At 38.3% G+C, this 14942-nt stretch overlaps 1 protein-coding gene across 9 annotated transcripts in view; it reads right to left on the bottom strand.

Annotated features, from left to right (window-relative positions):
* neo1a (neogenin 1a) overlaps positions 1 to 13859 on the bottom strand; it is a 177958-nt gene extending 164099 nt beyond the window's left edge. The window contains exon 1 of one of the 9 annotated variants that reach the window (XM_051900843.1): positions 13235 to 13859. In XM_051900843.1, coding sequence (XP_051756803.1) covers positions 13235 to 13307 — 73 coding nt within the window. In that variant the 5' untranslated portion in view covers positions 13308 to 13859. The remainder of the gene's footprint in view (positions 1 to 13234) is intronic. The other 8 variants (XM_051900844.1, XM_051900841.1, XM_051900840.1 and 5 more) reach the window with 8 other exon arrangements.
* Between the last annotated feature and the right edge of the window lie 1083 nt (positions 13860 to 14942).

The following is a 14942-nucleotide window of genomic DNA, read 5'->3' as shown; positions in this document are numbered from 1 at the left end:
ATCAAATGTGGCTTTTGGTGGAGCTAGTACCTCAAAAACATGAATTATTTGTTGTTCATCTTGAAAGCTTTGTCCTTTTCGTCCTCAAGTCTTTTTCACACTGTCGGCTACAATCTCATTTCAAAAACTGCTCATTTGGTAACACCACAGAGACCAAAGAGGTCTGACTGGCGCCATATGGAAAGGTAGAGAAAATGCAGAATTAGCATTTCCCAGTATGCAATGCATTTGTAAGGAACGTGCGGTGTCACAAGCGGAATAATTCAATCACACATTATGGTAAATACCCATAAAACATATGGCTGTTTAATGGAGTCCAGGATACAATTATGGTCTTGAACCTTGCGGAGTGACTGACACGGGCTACCACAGCACATTTAATTCAATATAACAAACTAAGGTGTGGTAGATGTGACAGCACATGATGAAGTGACACAAAACAGAGGAGGAAGAGGTGGTAGGGAGGGGGTTGATATTGATTGTACCACCTCCAGTCTGAGATCAGCACGAGCTAGCTGGAGACGTCAGTAAAAATAGAGTGTTTGCAAGCCCAGCGGCTAGCAGTTTACGGTATGTGCCCCCTGGGACGCCAGCGGACACAAATGAGCCTCAAATGAGTCTCCGTTGGTCACGCCACATATTCCACCTCACCGCCATCCCCCATGCCTTCACATAACAACACATCAAGCGCTGATTGAAATTCAAATAGGAGCGCCGCACAACGGGATAGACGTAGCGAGGCATCACGTAGGTTCTCAGGGGCCCAATACAGCACAGCTCCAAAACCACTTTAACTGCTAGTCAATTTTCCACTGAGATTCTGGAGCGATGTTTGGCGATATGTGATTTCATGGGTGATCAATGCTCCGTATGACATTTCTGTTGAAGAAACCCAAAGTGCAAGTAGACGACATCCATTTTTTTGTATTTGCTATTCACCAGAAACACACAACCTTAATGGTCACATTTACTTGTTCATTAGCGGAAGGAACTCGCCAGATGAAAATGGACGGCAAAGCTTGAAATTATATTAGGAAAGGTTTACCTTGAGTAATTCAGTTACAAGGGTTCAATAACAACAAACTGAATGAGTTCCAGAGCTCGTCAAGGACCCAAAATCAATTTGTGCGCTGCAAAGCATTAGAAACGAACAAAGGTTTATATTAGTGAAATCTCATTCTGGAGATCATCGCTCCAAGCACACTTAAATTACCCCGACTCTAGGATATCTAAAATATTGAAAGACTAAAGGCTGAATTGAACATCAGTCCAAAAGAAAAATGATACAATTGCTGTGAAAGGCTGGTGAAGTGATATTAACAAATTTTCATGAGTAAGCACTTGAGATTGAAAACCATTATAATTTTTGAAAGATGTCAGAAAATATGATGGGAATCTAAATTAAATGTTTCAAAAGCAGTATTAACTGAAAGCATTACTAATACTACTGCTACTTTGGTATGTAAGTCCCACACCATCGGAGCCAGAGCCTAGTTTCAAATCAGTTCTTTGTTTTCCGACACCCAAAGCACCAGCTCCGAACCAGGAAAAGTGGTTCGTAAGCAGCACTAGAACATTGCTGGTCTAGAAGTAAGAACCGCTTGCGTCAGGGGCTGGGGGCGGGGTTACCATGACCAACAAGAAACTTGTGACCGCCATTTTTGAAATAGCAGCTAATTGAGCTAATAGCAGCTCGATTGTAATCTCTGCCTATATACAAATTAGGGCGAGCCGTGTTTAGATGCCGATGAAGGTTCGCAAAGCCATTAGCATCAATAGTAGCGAGACATCCGCCATTGTTGATGGAAGGCATGTTCGAGATGCATCGGAGCGGGAGCATTTGTAGAGCATACGACTCCTTGTGCTTTTGGATCGCTCTCGCGGTGCTTTGATGTCATGTGCCGATCGCTCTGTGAGAAGCCGATGCATCTCGAACAAGCTTGGTGTGTTTGTGTTTGGCACTGACACGCTAGCTTTGCTGTGAAATATGAGACGTATACAGTGACGTAAGACCTGGCTCTGTGCTGGCTCTCTAGCCCGTGGAAAGGCAAACCGGTTCTTAGAAGGCTCGTCAGTTGAACCAACTCCGAACTGGCACTAGCACTAGCTCTGAACAAGCACCCGGTTCATGCTGGTGGAAAAGGGGTATGTGTGCTTTTCAGGGAGTCGTGTCCACAGGTGATAAACCAGTCGTAGTAAAGTTCTTCGGCAATGAGTCGGCTCTCAATATTTTGTGGTAGCTTATTTACGTTGTGCTCTAGAGTTCTTCGAGTCCTAAAATCTGTACCCGACCCGAATCATTTCATCCCTGAAGCCAACATGCATAAGTCGATGTTTAAAAAAGAAAAAGCAGACCCAAGACAAAGCCAATAAAATTAGACCAGAGTCTGACCCAATGACAATTTTGTTAATATTAAGAAGCAAACCTCGCTGCTCAACCTTCAAATACTTTGTCAGCATTTGCTCTAGCAGTTGCAGCGCGCTTTCAGAAACCCTCCACCTTCCCCAGCTCCACCTGTATAGATCTGCTACAGGTAATTTATGTACACTATTTTGTATAGCAACAGCATGTCTTACTTGCTCACAGCAGCGTGTCGTGTATGCATTGGCAGTAGCAAGTCCCATACTACTAACCAACAGCAGATCTATTCTGCAAAGACCAAATATTGTCATATCTATTACCATGCCAAACACTCCAAGAGTTGTCATGACAGAAATATATATATATGTGTGTGTGTGTGTGTGTGTGTGTGTGTGTTTGTGTGTTACACTACTAACAAAAACATTGCACAAATAACCAACACATTTCACAATAAAATTATCTTCACGAGCACTAAGGCTCATTCATACTGCTTCCACAGGGGGCTTGTCACTGTTTACTGGCTGCAGATAGATGTGAGGCCCAGACTTCCTAATGGCTTCCTGTATTTCACAGAATAGTTTCCTCTCAGGAAATTTTATCAATACAAGCCGCTTCAGCACTGACCCAAAACCACAATACACAAGTCACCAACTTTAATTAAAAGCAATTGAATGCACTGAAGGCATGCTTCCACTAAGGCCAATGAAATGAGGCCTAAAGAGCATAACTTTATAAAAAAAAGAATTAAACTGGAATGGGTTTATTGAACAAGAACCAGGATAAAGTGAAAAAATTCATCTCATCTCACATAAGACCGAAAAGACAAATCTTTTTCATTTCGCAATATTGCGATCTAATCAAAATAAAAGTGTTGCAAAACTACTAAAAGAAATTACTCGAGGAGAGCAGACATCATAAAGCGGAATAGAACTTTTGACCTACTGGAGAATATTACAATCTCTTTAGATAAATGGGGCATAGAAGAATACGTCTGGAGCCCGTGGGCTCAATGCAGGCTGGCACAAGCGAGCGGTCCAACCCTCATTAGAAATTAATTACCACTGTAGTCAGCGTGGGGCAGCCGTACAGTCACTATGTATCTGAGGCTTTACCCAGGGGGAGCAATTGAACCCCTGACCCCCCTCTTTTCGGCAAGCAATATGCGACACCACCCTGACTGTGAATTACTGGCCCAGCCATGCTGGGAATGCAGGCAGCGGCAGTAAGACTATGAAGTGGGCTGGTGTGGGTGGGTCAGCCCGGTCCATTGCTCAGTGAATTGTATTATCCTTTAGTTATTCCTCAGTGAAACAATCTTACAAGCTCAACATGTACAGACTATTCCATGAGTGTTTATTTTGCCCCAAAAAAGACGTAAAGGCTAATGACTGTGATATCATCTGATTACAACTGCTAATTATCCAATCATCAAGTTATTGTGTACATGATTGTCTAATTCACATGAAGTGGGGTGATAGTGTAAGTGTCTAGTGGTGAGAAACGGAAGATATGAGTTTTGTATAATTACCAAACATAAAAAGATATAGCAACAGTGGCTTCCTTTAATTGCTTTTTGATTAACATAATGGTCCTGATACTAACTCTGAAAATCATGGGCGAGTACTATCTCTTACAAAATGGTCAATTACCAATATCAAACCTTATTATAAAAGGTGAGAGACAACAGAAATGAGAAAATTATTAGTGTATCTTGAATAAAAAGAATCCCAGGAAGGTTTTTCCTCTGCTTTGAAAAAAAGCCTTCTTAATCTAGCCAAATAGTTGCTTCTTTTTCGAGCACATAAGTGAAATGGGGCACATTTGCATAGGTCTGTAGAATCAATTACTTATTCCTAGGCCCACATGTAAACCTGCATTAAAAAATTCTGCAGAATGGATTTAAATAGTAAAATGTGTTAAACTGTTTAAAGTACCACCCTCTTACTTGCTGAAAGCAGACTTACCTATTCCTGTACTAACTACCATTTTTGTTACCTAAATGTAATCAGTGATCCATTCCATGCGTTGCATGTGTGTTTCTTTCCAACATTAAATCATTTTTTTCACTAACAAAAAGTTGGATAAAGGGAGGGAAATCATGTTATTTCAGGGCAAAAATTCAACTTTTTTTTCTAATTCAAAGTAACGGAACAGAAGTTTTTTTTAGCCCCCTCTTAATTGGCTGAAACTTTTTGGAAAACTGTGGAGCTTTCTGTTGGCATATTATTCCACAGGTAGCCGGTCAAATGTGCGTGTTCATCAAGTCTTTTCCATAAACCAGCTCATTAGGCATATACAGTAACAGCTGGCCTCTCCTTAATGATGCCCCCTCCCATACGAACACGCTCACTGGGATCATGTGACACGTGTCCAAGGATCCAGTGCTGGAATGTCAAGCCTACTCTGCAGGTGCTTTTCTGGCTTTATCTTCTTTTCCTGGCTTTTTTCTCCAGCTGCATTTATCCATCGCAGGGTCAGAGGTCAATTCTTGAGGTCAGGGACCCAGAGCAGCTGGTTTCCATCATTCCCCTCACTCCTAACCATCGGGAGGAAATTCTTCATATCTCATCTTGCATGCACTGCAGCTGCAAGACTATCTAGAAGTTATAAATGCAACCACCCAGAACAAAACCACCCAAAGTGACTTACCCCATAACAATGCGCAGAAAATGTAAATACATACAAAGGGGTCCTTGATTATGATTTCACTTTTTTAACTTTACTTAGTGTGTAATGTTGCTGTTTGACGCTCAAAGTTCAATGCAAAGGGAGCAACAAAGGGGGTGAGGCCATGCTGGGCTGCTTTAGAGAAGAGAAAGAGTTGTTGTAGTAGAGTGTTGTTGCATTGCCGTCATTTTACACCGTACTGCTTCACAAACGATGGTCAATTCAATGCTGGATTTGCACAAAAGATTAACATGACGGCACATGCTAGTCGATGAGTTGAATCAACTCCACAGCAACTACATAAACTTATCCACTAACCATTCAGAAACATCCAGTTGCATTCTAAAAGTTGGAACTTCTTCCTGAGTCTCTACACCAGTGTCCGACTCCGGTTTGAACAATGTAAGTCTGAACACCGTTACTGACAATCCTCATTTTGGCTGCGTGAAATTCTCCAGCTTTGTTGTTGTTGAGCAACTGAAGCGTGAGCTGTTAAAGCTCTGCTCTCTTCTGGAAAGGGGTCCGGGAGCAGCAGCTCATTTGCATTTAAACGGGCACACACAAAAACGATGTGTTTTTGCTCACACCCAAATTTGACAAAGCTATAATAAATTATCTGTGTGGTATTTTGAGCTGAAATTTCAGACACATTCTGGGGACACCAGCGACTTCTTGTAAAAGGGGCATTATAGGTCCCTTTAATCTCGCCGTAATGTGCAATGCTGCGGAAGGTAAGTAATGCACAGTACCTTATGGCTCTTTGACATCTGTTATTTCTACAAAGGTGCAGATCTCACAATCACAGAAGCACCTCTATCACCTTTCAAAGACTCATTTCAGCCAAGATATACAGTATTCACAGCACATGATGTAATCTCGGCTAACATCAACTGAGAGATTCTGTACTCATTTCACGTTATGAAATGCATAATTAACATGCATTATAACAGACATATTCAGAAAAACATCTTAAGAAACCATTTCTTTGAGTGAAAACCTTGACACATCCTGCTTTTATATGTCAAATAAAAAGTCAAAATATTCTGCCAATTATTCACCCTTATGTTATTCATAAATGTATGATTTTTTTTTTTCAATGAACAAAAAGGGAAAAAATTTGAAGCCCTTTTCAATTTAATTACAACGAATCAGGACAGAAGATTACAGAAGAGTTGTGATACAACTCTTGCTATATTTTCCAAGCTTTCAGAAGCCAAATGATAGCTTTGCGTGAGAAACAAACTGAAATTTAAGTCGATATAGACTGAAAATCTTTCCTTTTTCAAAGCTTGAAAGCTTCAGTTCACATTCATTGTAATAGGAAGTAAAGATCTATTGTTCAAGTTTTCCAATTGTGTGTCTTATATGAATTTTGAACCAAGTAAACAATATTAAATTGTAGAATTTCCAAATGAACCACAGCTTTAATGATTAGTAACACTTGGAAAATAGGTTACTAATTTAAGAAAAAATGCACTGTTTAATGTTCAAATCAAAGCATTCCATTTTCCACGCTTCTTTGGTTAAGCAAAGAGGAGTGTTTGCTTTTCAAGCAGGCAGGTACTGTATGACAAGCACTTTCTGGATCTTTGCGATAAACCAGAAGCCAATCTCAGAATGGCGTGTTGAGAAGATCTTAAGCGCAGGTTGAGCTGCCAAGAGCCACAAGCCGAGTTCAGGCAGGCTGGCACTGACGTTGAGCTTTTTCACAATCAGTCTTCAGTGATACTTCTACAGGCTTCAGCTCTCTGCCACACTATGAGACCTTTTTACAGAGACGTGAGGGAAGGGCCCCGCAGTGCCCGTCATCTGCGTTCAAGCAATGTGCAACAACAACAACAGGGTGCTTCAATCACCTTCAGTGGTTTCACAGCTTTAGTCTGCCGGGACGCTTGGCACAGATATCAGTTCATGCTGCCGTTACTCACATATAACATTTACTGCTGAGAACAGGGATCCAAATAAAGGGAAATACAGCACAAGTTAGCTTGTCAGCATATTCAGCAGGTGTGTAGAGACTGTAACGACTGTTCCTTTTAGGTTTCGTGATTAAACGAAATGCTGCAAAACAGGCCATAAAGAAAGCAGACCCCATTTCATGACAGCTCAACTAGCAGCAAAGAAAGATAGGTAGAGAACAATACTAATGAACATACCCGTCCATGGTCAGAAAGAAGAACGAAAGCTAAACATTTTAACAATTTGGGTCAGCGATACATGGGTTTCAGCTGGACTGAGCAGTGAACAGCCACATGCAGTTTTGCACATGGAAAAAATGGTTTCCCGCAACGGAGAGCTCATATTTGCTCCAGTTCAGCAGTATGGTACTGACTGTGAAATATGCTAAATGGTATACTCTGGAAGTTGAGGAAAACTGTGTATTCCTAAATGGTAACTAGGGCATTCTGGGTCACTTAACGGTTCACCATCAAGACTCCGGGCCCTACATTTGACTATGGACCTCCTTCAAGTCAAGTGATTACAATTCTGGCAAATGCCGGTAATTATTTTAATTTTATGGCCAAAATTAAAATTCTATATACTGTAAACCCAAATAAGTTTCCAAAACTCAAAAAATCTGAGGTAAACCAAGCTCATGCTCCAAAACCCCCCATAACCAAACATAACAGAAACTGCTTAGCAAAACATTAAACACTACTAAATCTCCCACTTAACAATAATTTTGCACAAAAAACATTATATAACACTTATTTTTAGCATTTACTCTCCCTTTCGAGTGACATGGCAAAGCATGCTGGGAAATAGAAATCACAGCCCAATTTCAGTTAAATTTAAGTTAGTCGAAATTAAAAGAAACAAGTTGATTAAACTCAAAACCATGAAACAATTCAGATTACCTCAAATGTGTCAGTTTCGTGAACTCATAAAAGTTAATTTGTGTGAACTAATTTGTTAAGTTTGCCCTACTGAAATCAATTAATTATTTTGAGCGTTAGGGAAAAATAATAATAAAACAAAACACTAGAAATAAAATTTAGTACATTTAGGCATCACAAATGGATATTCGTTTTGAGATCCGTTAAAAATTCAAATTTAATTTTTGTGTTTTAAAAGATAACCTGTAAAAGCAAAAGTAATCTAAATTTAAAAATATAACGCATATTGCATAATTAAATATATAATATCAGTTGATATATACCCAATACCAATACTTGATTATGATTTGAGTCTACAGAAAAACTTTAAAACATTTTGTTTAAATAATGCTTGAAACAAGGGGTTTGTTCAAATCTGTAACCCTATGTATGAGAAATATTAACGGTGTTGTTTGTCTTAGCTAATAAGTGCTGTATAACTACTCATAATTGAAGCCATTTACATACCATTTAATATTAGCATAATTGTAGATTTGTGAGGGTCAAAACAATCACACCAAGAGAAAAATATTACAAAATGGCTTATCAGAAACTCTAGTTGGATTTTGCTTCACTTCACCGAGTACGAGCATTCATATCACACATGCATCATAATCTTCTCCAGCTGCTGAGGCTGGCAAGAGACACGGCACAATTCACCCGCAAAGAGAGATCCACTGGGAACTGCAACCACTCCGATCGCAAATGAGGGTGTTGACCACCAAACATTCCGTAGGCATGACCATTTCATCGGAATTCCTTCAACAACACCAAAAAGCCATACACTAACTCGTGTGTATTTGCATAGACTGGTCATTTTCTCAAATGCTACACTAAAATAGTGCACTCAGTAACATAATGATACACTACTGATGGTAATGGAGCAGAATTGACCGGGGTTGGCTTGGATCGTCAGAAATCTTTCCAATAATCTCATACAGCGGAAGCTCACCATTTCAATAAATGGACTCAAATTTTCACAAGTAGTCCTAACCATTCATACCTCAATTTAGAGACCACCAAAAAAAGAAATACTGGTGAATAGTCTGTGCTGACGTTAAGGCTTTCTGACACAGCCAATAAACGCTAGCTTGGAATGGAATACTTGAGCCTACATACTGCTTACTATATACTGTACTATTTTCTAAGTAATAATTGAAACAGCATGCATCATTGAACATTTCAAACTGTAGCAAGCTAAATTGGTGCCATATGATCTTACTACGTGGCATGTTTAATCCACAAGTCAGACACAAAATATTCCCATTTTACGCTCCTATTTGGAGTCATTTGACTGTCTGATCTAATGATGAGTCAAGAAAGAGATAAAAAAAAAAAAAGAAAAAGAAAGATGATATTGCTTGAATTTTTTTGCTATCTAAATGGAAGGTCAAATCAAGAGCATTGCATTCTGGGATACAGAATGAAGTGTGCTCCAGTTGGATACTCCTTATTTTGGCAAAAGTAGAACATCATCCATTCCATTCCATGCAAAGCAATATGTGGTATGCCATTCCAAACATACCAATACACTGCCATATCGCTTAGTACAAGGACACTGAAAGGGCTTAATTCTCTCACAAAGAAACCCAAATTATGTTGACAAATATCAGGTCAAATTATTAACCAGCACTTTTGCTGCAAGTGCAATAAACAAATAACTCCATCAATCATAATCCGTTTACATGCTGCTATCAAGCCTTCATTTGCACATTAGGCAATTAGCCAAGGGCCCATTGTCCATCTAAATTAATAAAGAACATCGAAGGCTAGATCTCTCAGCTGGAGCTTATTCTGACGCCCTATTTCCAGCGAGATTCAATTGCTGACAATACTTAATTTGTTACTGTGATATTGATCCTCTTTGTTCCCTGACATCTGAAAACATGCAGCTGCAACAGTAATGATGACTTTCGGATAATGATTATAATGCAATGGACAGCTATATGGCCAAACAAGCTATTGCGCTGACAGAACATTACCAACAAACGCATCCATTTATCTACGATTAAAATATATATCTCTCCACATACTGTAAGTATCAAAATACAACACAGCCCTAACAAAAAGCAATCTGTATTGCCATAGTACCTTCTCTTTTTTTTTGTTACAAAAAATGCTAACACTAGTATGGGGAACACATATTCACTATTAAAGGATTGGCTCACTTTAAAAAGAAAATTACACGTTATAAAGTAAAATAACTAGCTTCAGGCCAAATGGATTCTACTTGCATACTGCAGACGCAAGTAGAATCCGTATGGCCGTTTGGACGGAAGCTAGTTATTTTACTTTAAATCTTGTTAAATATGGATATTTTTCTTACACAAACACATCGCTTTGCTTCAGAAGGCCTTTATTAAACCCCCAGAGCCGTGTGGAGTACGTTTATGATGGATGGATGCGCTTATTTGAGCTTCAAACAGGTGGTTTTTGCGCACTGCCATTATTAAACTTGGGAGCATCAGGGTGTTTATTAATATAACTCCAATTGTATTTGTCTGAAAGAAGAAAGTCATATACACCTAGGATGGCTTGAGGGTGAGTAAATAATTTTCATTTTAAAATGAACTAATCCTTTAACTAGGACATTTCCCTCAATAAACTCCTAATTTACTGCTTATTAATAGTTAGTAAGGTTGTTAAGTTTAGGTATTGGGTAGGATTAAGGGATGTAGAATATGGTCATGCAGAATAAGGCATTATTATGTGCTTTATAAGTACTAATAAAAAGCCAATATACAGCCAGCCACTTAAAAGTGATATTTGTTCCCCATCCTGAAGTGATAGATATATATTATATATAATATATATATATATATATATATATTATATATAGATAGATAGATAGATAGATAGATGATAGTGATGCACAAAAACCACATTTTTAATAGAAACCGAAAGTTTTCATTTAGCCAAAATTAAGTTTGGGTAAGTAAATTTGGGTAATTAAACTCTGTGTGCTTTTTATGTCATAATTTCATGTGATACAACAGTCATAGTAAAGTTCAACGGCAACAAGCCACTTTAAGATATTTCAATCAAACAAATCTGACATATTGCTACTTCAGCATTCTTTTTGTTCACAGTTAAGTGTTTCCACACCGTTGTTTACCAGTTGTAGCTTATGTACATTTTGTGCATGAAACGGACGCTGATGAGGTCAAAATACATCATTGGAGAAGAGTTAATTAAACGTCATTTTTGGTTAATGGTTTCTTCCCTCCAAAACTATTTTGGCTGAAACCAAAAAAGTATAGTTTTTGCCAAATATTTTCAGTTGCCAAAATCCGGTGCATCATTAATATACTAATATCAATATTCTTACACTAACTTAACTTAATAACCAGGTACACAGCCTATATAGAACAGAAAAAACACTATCTGTGTTAGAACAACACTGTGTCTTTTTGTTCAGGTCTTGCAAGGTCTGTGCAATGAAGGCCTCTGCGAAGGAAGCAGATCTCTTATGTCGCTGAGTGGTTGCAGACAAGGTTGTGAGGGTGTTTATACAATTTAGCATTCTGTTTACATTGTCCGCAGGGAAGCCATCAGCACACAGTTCTCTCCCAACAGGATTATGCAGATAAGATGGGATGCAAATTGAATGCAATGACAACTTTTCAAAAAAAGACTTCAAGACAAGCCCATTTCCTTTCCAGCGCAACAAAAAGTTGGAACGCCGTTATCGGCGAGATGTAGGTGACCTAATCTTTACGAAACTGCTTATGGTTTGCATTTGTGCACTTCAGGACCTCAAAAAACGTGTTTCAAATAAACACATATTTTCAGAAGGGGACCCCACAATTAGTAACTTGAAACTCACTCTCCGCATGTAGGTCCAATTTTCTGGAATCAATCAAAACTCCCAAAGGAACTCCCTGTTCCCCCCTTAATCTCCTGGTTTTATTACTTTCCAGACAGAGTCTGCCCATTCCACCCAGCCCCCCATTCCTCTCTTTTGTACTGATCTCCAGCAAAGCCTGTGATTTTTTACCACAGCACATTGCTTTTCATGCAGCAGAGCAGCTTTCATCAGCCTCTGCACGCAAGACAGCCCAGCCGCAAACTCCACTACAGCCTGCTTTCACCGTGCGTGATCCTAATGAACAAACACACAAACTAGTGAGAACATGTTGCCAATACCAATCAAAGAGTTAACTGATGCATCATGCAAATTAAATGTGAGCCTTGTCATATTTAATATGAACAAAGATTATGATCTATGCTCCGAAGCTAAAGGCATATTTACACAGCTGAGTTAAGGCTGATCTGTGCCGGCTACATATTCTGTGCAAAAAATGCACTAAAATAAGTACTAAAATAAAAAATGGTAGCTCTGACCCAGCTTAGTCCCTGCATCAAAGGCACCTCTGATGCTGGTTTGGCTTTGTGTAAATGAAGTGCAATCTTAAACTTTACCATTCTCGTGTCAGAGTATAAGTGTAATTTTTCATATTCTTATTTAAAAAAAAAAAAAAAAAAAAAAGATTTTCAGATATTACAAATGCAATGTCAGTGTAAATGCATTTACGCCACCTTAAGGCATCTTTTCTGGTTATATATGCCGCTTCTATGCAGCTTTTGCAGCGTAAAGACAGCATTATATTCATAAGCAATAGTTTTTTTGTCTTAGGTATGTTTTCTATTTGGTTTCAAGCAGGGGAAAGTAATTTATTTTCATTCGTTCAACCCAGAATTCTACACACACCAAATTAACCAGGGTAAATGTTCTTCTTTCCAAAATACCTTTCTGTTTTCTTTCAAGTGTGCAGTCAAAAACAAATGCACTATTCACCTTCTGGCATATTTACAAAAAAATATGCTTTGATGCAAAAGATCTATGATTTCGTAAGGGTCAGTGTCTGTACATGATACTCCAACAGTGCTTGGAAAAACACTCTTTAAGCTGTGGTTTCCTCAGACATTAGGTTATTAGCCTATAATTAACGAGATTTAATTTACTTATTTACTTCCACGAGGCCGGTTTGGCGACTCATTATTTGATGAAGGAATGGTTTTCTATTCAGGTGAAAAGGTGAAGGTGTTAATGCAGAGCACAGATAAGCAGTTAATGAGCCTTTTCAGAGCAAATATAAAGATGAAAAGGTGATATTTCGCATATGTTTTGATTTATGATGCTGTCTGAACGGTGTGCGTGTTCGACGAACTGGACAAAATCATCGATTTTTGTGTTAGTTGTCAAGTTAGTGCAGGTGAAAATATTAGTCACACACTCATTCCTACACTTTCATATATTTTCACACTCGAGTAACAGACAGCGGACTGCACCGCAGAAAGTTTTAATGCTCTTTAATCACAGTCTTACCTTTTTCAGCATGTGAAACCGTGATCGTGAGGCAGAAAAGAGAGAGGAGCAGCCGGGCTCCCCGCTCCGCCATCACTTTAAACACAAATTTTAAAAAAAAGTGTGAAAAGCCTCGGACACAATCCGTATTTAAAATCCCTCTGATCGCGCGCACGGATCAGTTCAGCAGTGTGAACACATCCGGAACGAGTAACTTCCGAAAGTTGCCGAAGGAAACATGAAGCTCGGTGAGCAGAGACACGATCCGCCGCTTTAAAACTTCAACAGGCGACCGAGGAAAATCAAAGTCAATCCATATTTCCGAGATTAAACCAAAGCCGAGCTGGAGAGGAGCGAAATGAGAGGCGTCAGTGCAGACATAATGTGTAAAGGTGAAGAGAGAGAGAGAGCCAGTCCGGACAGTTGGAGATATTTTTCACTGATCTCAGAGAGAGAGAAAGAGAGCAGCAGGAATTCAGATCGGAACCTGGGAAAACCGGAACTGGATCAGAAAGAGATTAGGATTCATCTGATATGGCCATCACAAAAGCGTGGAACGGCTTTTACCTTTCACCCATCTATTTGAAGTCTTTTTTATAGGCTTTTTTGAACAATTTAAGGATTTGGTTCAATATTAAGATGTTTAAAATATTTTTAAATACCACAAAAAAGATCTACCTGATTATTGATCAGGTGATCTGTTTTTTTTTTTTTTTTTTTAAACCTTTTGTTATCTATATTGTATATAGCCTATACTTTTAAAACATAACTTAAGATTTAACATAAATTTATAAACTTAAATAAATAAAATTATTTGTTGAACAAACATTAAGGCATCCAGTTGCAAATTATCAAGTTATTGGGTTAAAATAAACACACAATCAATGTTACAAACTAGTTTTTCTTGTGTCTCTTTATGACTGAAGTTGTGCCATTGTGAATCATGTCCACATATGGTATTGTCATATATGATGTTCATATATGAATAATTTATCAGAGACTTCCAAATACTAATGAAAATGTCACTGGCTCCAATGCTAATTACCAACATTCATGTTTTAAATATTCTTTTTTAAATTATTTTTTATATATTTTTTTATGGAAAGGCTTTTTTTGTGGACTTTTAAAATGTAAAAGTTGTCCTCAACACTTTCAACGACTTGATAGAAACAAAAATCTGCTCATTCAACTGCCACTGAAAAATGTAGCACATTGTCAGATCTGCTCTGGATATAGTCACCTGTAAGAGCTCCATCTACTGGCAGGTTTACTGATATACAAGAATGGACTGTGGTACAGAACATGGCACTGAATGATTACCATATTCATGATGCCATGGTAAAGTATTTACACACTCTGAAAAGTGCTGGGTTAAAAACAACCCAAGTTGGGTTATATATGGACAAACCCAGTGATTGGGTTGTTTTAAATGTTTGCCCAACGAGCTGGGCAGTTTTATTTAACCCAACTATTGTTTAAATTTACTGTATGTCTGGCTTAAAATGAACCCAAAATAGATTGGAAATTAAAAATCAGACACATAATTACTAGAGAGAACAACAATAATCAAAAGCAATTTAATAAATGTTAATTGTTTAATTAGTATTCATTAAACATATTAATAAATGTTAATTTCCAACATACCTTAGGTTCATTTTAAGCAAGCAAAACAGTAATTTTTAAACAATAGTTGAGTTCAATAAAACTACCCAGCAGGTTAGGCAAACAT

Source organism: Ctenopharyngodon idella, chromosome 7 (genome assembly GCF_019924925.1).
Source record: "Ctenopharyngodon idella isolate HZGC_01 chromosome 7, HZGC01, whole genome shotgun sequence".
NCBI classification, from domain to species: Eukaryota; Metazoa; Chordata; class Actinopteri; order Cypriniformes; family Xenocyprididae; genus Ctenopharyngodon; species Ctenopharyngodon idella.
The sequence above is the reverse complement of the archived record's forward strand: the minus strand, read 5'-3'. Positions and strand labels throughout refer to the sequence as shown.